The following is a 5533-nucleotide window of genomic DNA, read 5'->3' on the forward strand; positions in this document are numbered from 1 at the left end:
AAGATAATTTTTTGTTTTTATACGTAACTTTAATAGATATATCGATATATTTGTTCTGTATATTTTTATATATTTGTGTGTATTAATAATATTGTTAGTTGAGATAGTATCACAAATTAAATTAACACCAACTCGTGGATTGATGATAAAATAATGATAAATAATTATAGTCATTTAGTCTTCTTAATTTGTGTGCTATTATGTTTAAATTTTGTTTTATTCACAATTTGATCTCTTTTTTTTAAATTTTAATATCGCATCGTAATTCATTAATTACTATTAATTAACTCTTAATTACATTTTTTATTATTTATTATATATCATTTTAAACATACATATTCACAAGCATATACATGTGATAAGATTTCTATTTATATATTGAACACTTAATTGATTTGGGAACTCAATATCAACTTAAAATATCATTGTTTTACATTTTACAAAGTTTTGAGAATGTTTTCATCTTTTTAAATAACAATTATAAAATGGGCATTCAATGATAATTGAATTTAGGACAAAAGCATCATTTATTTTTATATTAATTTTATTTTTTAATTACTTTATTAAAAAGTGTAATTTATAAATGTATTATATTCTAAGATATATATACATGCTTTGCATTTACGTGAGCATTCACTGAATCAACCCTCCTTATATTTCCTCTAAATTAAAAATAAATAAACTCAACTGATGAGAAAAAAATTCAAGAAATTAAAAATAAATTAATTTGAATTTGAATTTGAATGTTTAAATCGTTTATGAAATATAAGTTAAAAATTACAAGTATTTTATTCAATCTTTCAGATGTAAAATAAATATTTTATAAATAAAATAATAAAAATAAGTTAAAAAGTTTTATATAAAAATATTTTTTAAAAGGCGCCATATAAATGTTACTGATTGTTTTATTTGAAATATATATATATATATATATATATATATATATATATAAATTTTGAAACTTTATCGAAGAATATTTTAAAAGCATAAAAGCAAAATTTCAAAATAAATATAAAAATTAATAAGAAAAACGGATAATCATACCAAATTATGAACAATTTAAAAATCCAAAAGAATCCAAATTGAACTGAACTCGTCCTTTTTTATTCTGAAAAGAAATTCAATTCAACCTATTAACACAATTTTTGAACAGTACTCAATATTTGAACTAAAGCATAAAATATTAATAAATAATATCAAATTAAAATATGAAACTTCTTTCATATCCAAACAGGGACGAAGCCAGAGGGGCCGGATAAAATATTAATTTTTTATAGTTTATATTTTTATAATTTATAAAGGATTAAATTAAATTTTTATAATTTTAGGAAAGATAAAGTGCAATTTTACCTTTACTAATTTAAAATTTTTAAAAAATTTCAAAGGCTTATAATAAAATTTTCTATTTTAGGGGGGCCGAGCCCATGCCAGCCCCCTGGCTACGCCCCTGTATCCATATAAATATGTTTATATGTATGTATGTATGCTCATGCTGGCATATGGAGAGAAAAATACATGTAAAAAGGGAATATGCCTTGTGATATTAAAAATAAAGCCAAATGTTCAGATTAAGGAAAAACTTTTCAATAGATGCTCACATAAACACCAAGCTTTTTCAAATGTGCTCAAACAACACTTCACCCCATTCACTCCAATTAGTAGTACAAAATTAAATGAATGTTGACGTATAACCGAATCATATGTTATTCGAAAATTAAAACATAATTTTGGAACTTGAAATACAAGAAAAATCCTTATTTATTAACTTTAAAAAAGATTCATATTTGAGGGTTTAGCCTAAAAACAAATCAATTGCTTTGGAAAAACAGACAAAACTTGCACAAAGTGGCACCAAAGCCAAGTAGATTACCATAAACCTTTTGCATAATACAAGCTACTGGGTTAATTTAGAATATATAATGGAAAGCAAAAAAAACAAAAAAGTGTATGTACCCTTTAAAATGCCATGTAAATGTGAAATGACTGTTTCACTTTCCATAGAACAAAGAAGCAAAAAACCTAACATAGGAGCATACTGTGAGAATAAAAGGGGAAGATTCTCATATCACGAAGAATAATGTTCCACATTAGATTAAAAAAAAAAAAAAACATTGGAACAATAGACATTTTAAGTTCCCACAATTCTCAAGCTGCATAAATGTTGTAACTTGTCGAACTTAACTAAAATTAAAACATCTTTCATCAAGTTTTTATTCATGGAAACAGTTTAAAATTATTCATTACCTATCTGGATATTAGAGTAACAAACAATAGTCCTCACAAGATCAGACAATTAAGGGTAGTTTCTCATTCGTCGGCAGTCCCACCCTCTGGTTGAGCACTCCCTCCACCTACATAATGCCATGATCGATAGAATTTTGATTAAGCGCCATGTCCCTAGGAGTTTGCTATGTCAATAACTAGGCATAAATACCTGCACCATCTGCTGGGGCACAAGGAGATTTCCTGTATCGTGTTTGTTGTTGTGTTGGCTGAAAAAAGAGAAAAAATAATCATTAGCATTGTAAGAGGACTATACAAATTGTGTGAAAAGAGAATAACTCGCAGAACAAGGATATAGGATAGAAGAACTAATACGATTTATCACTGCTATACTTCCAAAACATGTATCAGGAATAAAAAGAACAGGAAGAAAAAGTAACCTACAAGTCTACAACCAATATATCATCCTCAAATCCTTTCATTTTTCTCTTTCCTAAAAGTGAAGGATTGAAATTGCAAACATGAACTGCGTAAAAATCATCATTACAACATGGCTCTGGATATATCTTGTATAAGAAATCATAAATTTGCTCCAGGAAAAAATCACCAGACAGATGCTCAGCATGACATACAAGCCAAATTAATTATGCAGAAGAAACAACCAATATCCTCGTGTCAATCCAGTACCAAATAAAGGACATAATAAAGGTATTGGCTGAACGTAAAAATTTAGGTCATGTTAATGCAAATGCTAGGTTACAAAATTTCTTACATCATCATAAATATTAAATCATAAAGCAAATAATCCAAAAATCCAAATGACACAATTGCCAGTGATTCAGTTTAACATAACGTGGAAAGACCTAGCACATGCAGAACCAATAAAAGAAAGCACTTTGCTCCAGTAGTTAAAGGTCTTAGAGGGTCTACATATTGCAAACCCTTTTGCTCCTCCATACATGTAAAAGTTCTAGTAAAGCTTGTTTACTATTTCTGAAACAACTAGGCCTATATGTGACAAAATTAAAGTCTTATTAAAGAACAATGAATTGATTTTAACTTTTGGCTGACTAGAGAATCCTACAAAAATGTACCAAACTGATTTAAGCTTTCATTGAACAGACCCATCTTGCAGCATTAGCAAAGAAGTAGCTACTGGGTTTATCTCCCTAATCAGAGAAGTTTACTACAATTCTTAAACTGCATAACTATATAAAAAATTCTTGCCATGTTTTTTCCATGAGATCTGGACCAAAGTATCTAGTTCAAGAAGTCAAATTTGATTACACGAGGGAATATTATATTAAATATTTTTTTACAAGCATAGAATTAATACCTGTAATTTGGGACGGAGGGCTTCAAGTGGTCCTTTGGGCTTCTCAACACCTTGCTGTTAGCATCGAAAAGCATTAAAAGATATTGAAAACTTCAGGTTAATCTGGAGTCATTACCATTGCCATGCTAAAATAAAAAGACATAAAAAAGAAAGGATTTGCAGCAGGGTGGAGGGAATCATTAAAATACCTTTCCAAGTGCCCAATCAGCAGAATCGAAGTAGGCACGTTCATGGTCCTGAGATCAAAATGAAAAAGTTAGATGAGAAACAGCACGAGCCAACAGCATAAGGAAGTAGTGGTTAAGGCTCTTGTTGGCACCCCAATGATCAAGGTTCAACCCTTGTTGTTGGCATCCCCTCCCCCAATTTGTAATATACCCCAAAAAAGAAAGCATGATCCAGGAACCCAAAACTTTTCAATTTTCCAAGAGTTTACCTTAGAGATTAGTGGTGGTTTCTTGGGAATAATCCCTCCATATTTTTTCTTTATAGCTGCCTCCTAAAATATACATAAAATGAAATAAGTAAATCAAAAGCAACTATAGAACTCCTGAGAATGAAATTTTAATCCTGTACATAGCTAAGATCTTTAACCAATCAAATATTCCACAATGAACCAAGATAAGAACACAACCTCATCTTGAGATGGTGGCTTGGAATTTTTGGACTCCTGTACGATTTGCTCTTTGGCATCCTCCATGCCTGACGTAGCTCCTTGTAAACCCCAGCCAATAGCACCTATGACAGCACACAAAAAATTTGCATAAAAACTTCACTAATGCTAGAAGTTCAACAAATTAGGCAGCACGAAAAAAAACTAGGTAGAAAACAAAATACAAAATCTTTGTAAAGACGAGGCAAACATCATAAAAAAGGCTTTGATGCAAGTAAAAAAAATTCTCAGAGAATATCCATATCTACTCAGTACCAATTCGTAACATAACAAGCCCCAAATAATTACTAAAGGAGTTCACCAAAATTCAAGAAAAAAATTGAACAAAAATTATAAGCAGTATTTATTCAACCTATTAATGACTTTCCAGGCTTAAAATACAAGTATCCCATCCATAAATATTGACTTGCTGAAGCATATATGTTCTGCATCAAAACCAATTATATAATTGCAGTAACAATGAAAAACCCCCAAATACCAAATATTTTGCAATTAATAACATGCCAAAAATCAACAGTGAAAAACTTACATTACATTAAATTTTACAAATACTAACCATTAAATTTAATTAATATGAGGCAGAAGAAATGAGGTCCTTACTTAAGCTAGAAATTCGAATTAAAAACCCTATGAATATCAAAACCTAACAGGCAATCAAACCACAATATATTCTCCAACTAAAATTAAAAACAACCCTACATAAAAAAACAAAACCCTAGGTGCTAAAAATTATTTTACAAGTTAATTCAGCAAATAAATGACGATAAATTGGAACTAAATTCAAAGATCGGAGGAAATAAAATGCGAAATTGAAAAATACCGAAGTACCTGAATATTTTTCAGCACTCTGAAGGGATCGGAAATTCAAAGGAAAAGATTTGAAAAATGGCGTTTGAAAAAAAAATACAAATATAAAAGGACTGTTGAAATTTTCGGTGGAGTTGTTTTATTTTAATCTATTTATGATAATACATGAATATTTTAGATTCTTTTTAATTTTGCCACCAATATTTATCTATTTGTTTCAAATTACCCCCTTTTATATGTACAAATAATTTATGTTTTTATGGAATAATTAAATGTCTTGCAACTAGATATGTGTATCCGAAAGCCTAAGCGGGAAATTTAGGAGCGCTTGAATAAAATTATTAATTTAAACAATAGGTTTGGGAAAAAAATAAACCCATTTAAAAATATTAAGACTTGAGCCCGACTAAGTTCGAGCTATTTTTTACGTTCGTAATGTACTATATAATTTATAACACATAAAAACTAAAACTATAGTAATGTATAATAGGGTA

At 29.1% G+C, this 5533-nt stretch overlaps 1 protein-coding gene across 2 annotated transcripts; it reads right to left on the bottom strand.

Moving 5' to 3' along the window:
* Nucleotides 1-2038: 2038 nt before the first annotated feature.
* LOC108461925 (uncharacterized) lies at nucleotides 2039-5190 on the bottom strand. Of its 2 annotated transcripts, none has more exons than XM_053024280.1 (7): nucleotides 5061-5190; nucleotides 4194-4297; nucleotides 3996-4058; nucleotides 3748-3795; nucleotides 3560-3613; nucleotides 2435-2492; nucleotides 2039-2351 (listed from the first exon to the last, which is right to left on the bottom strand). In XM_053024280.1, exons 2-7 carry the CDS (start codon nucleotides 4257-4259, stop codon nucleotides 2308-2310), a joined length of 333 nt encoding a protein of 110 aa, XP_052880240.1. In that variant the 5' UTR covers nucleotides 4260-4297; nucleotides 5061-5190; the 3' UTR covers nucleotides 2039-2307. The 2 variants fall into 2 exon arrangements, with proteins under 2 accessions (XP_052880240.1, XP_017617397.2); XM_017761908.2 differs by lacking the exon at nucleotides 5061-5190 and adding an exon at nucleotides 4585-4704.
* Nucleotides 5191-5533: the final 343 nt, after the last annotated feature.

The sequence above is a fragment of the Gossypium arboreum genome, chromosome 13 (assembly GCF_025698485.1).
Source record: "Gossypium arboreum isolate Shixiya-1 chromosome 13, ASM2569848v2, whole genome shotgun sequence".
Classification (NCBI taxonomy): domain Eukaryota; kingdom Viridiplantae; phylum Streptophyta; class Magnoliopsida; order Malvales; family Malvaceae; genus Gossypium; species Gossypium arboreum.

Bases quoted from the DNA above. Each gene is read 5' to 3' on its own strand.
- LOC108461925 (XM_017761908.2), bottom strand. From the start codon at position 4,663: ATGCAGAACATATATGCTTCAGCAAGTCAATATTTATGGATGGGATAC. The intron at 4,059-4,193 runs GTTGTGTTCTTA...TGTATATTTTAG, and splicing joins AGCCACCATCTCAAGATGAG to GAGGCAGCTATAAAGAAAAA. The intron at 3,614-3,747 runs GTATTTTAATGA...CGATGCTAACAG, and splicing joins CTGATTGGGCACTTGGAAAG to CAAGGTGTTGAGAAGCCCAA.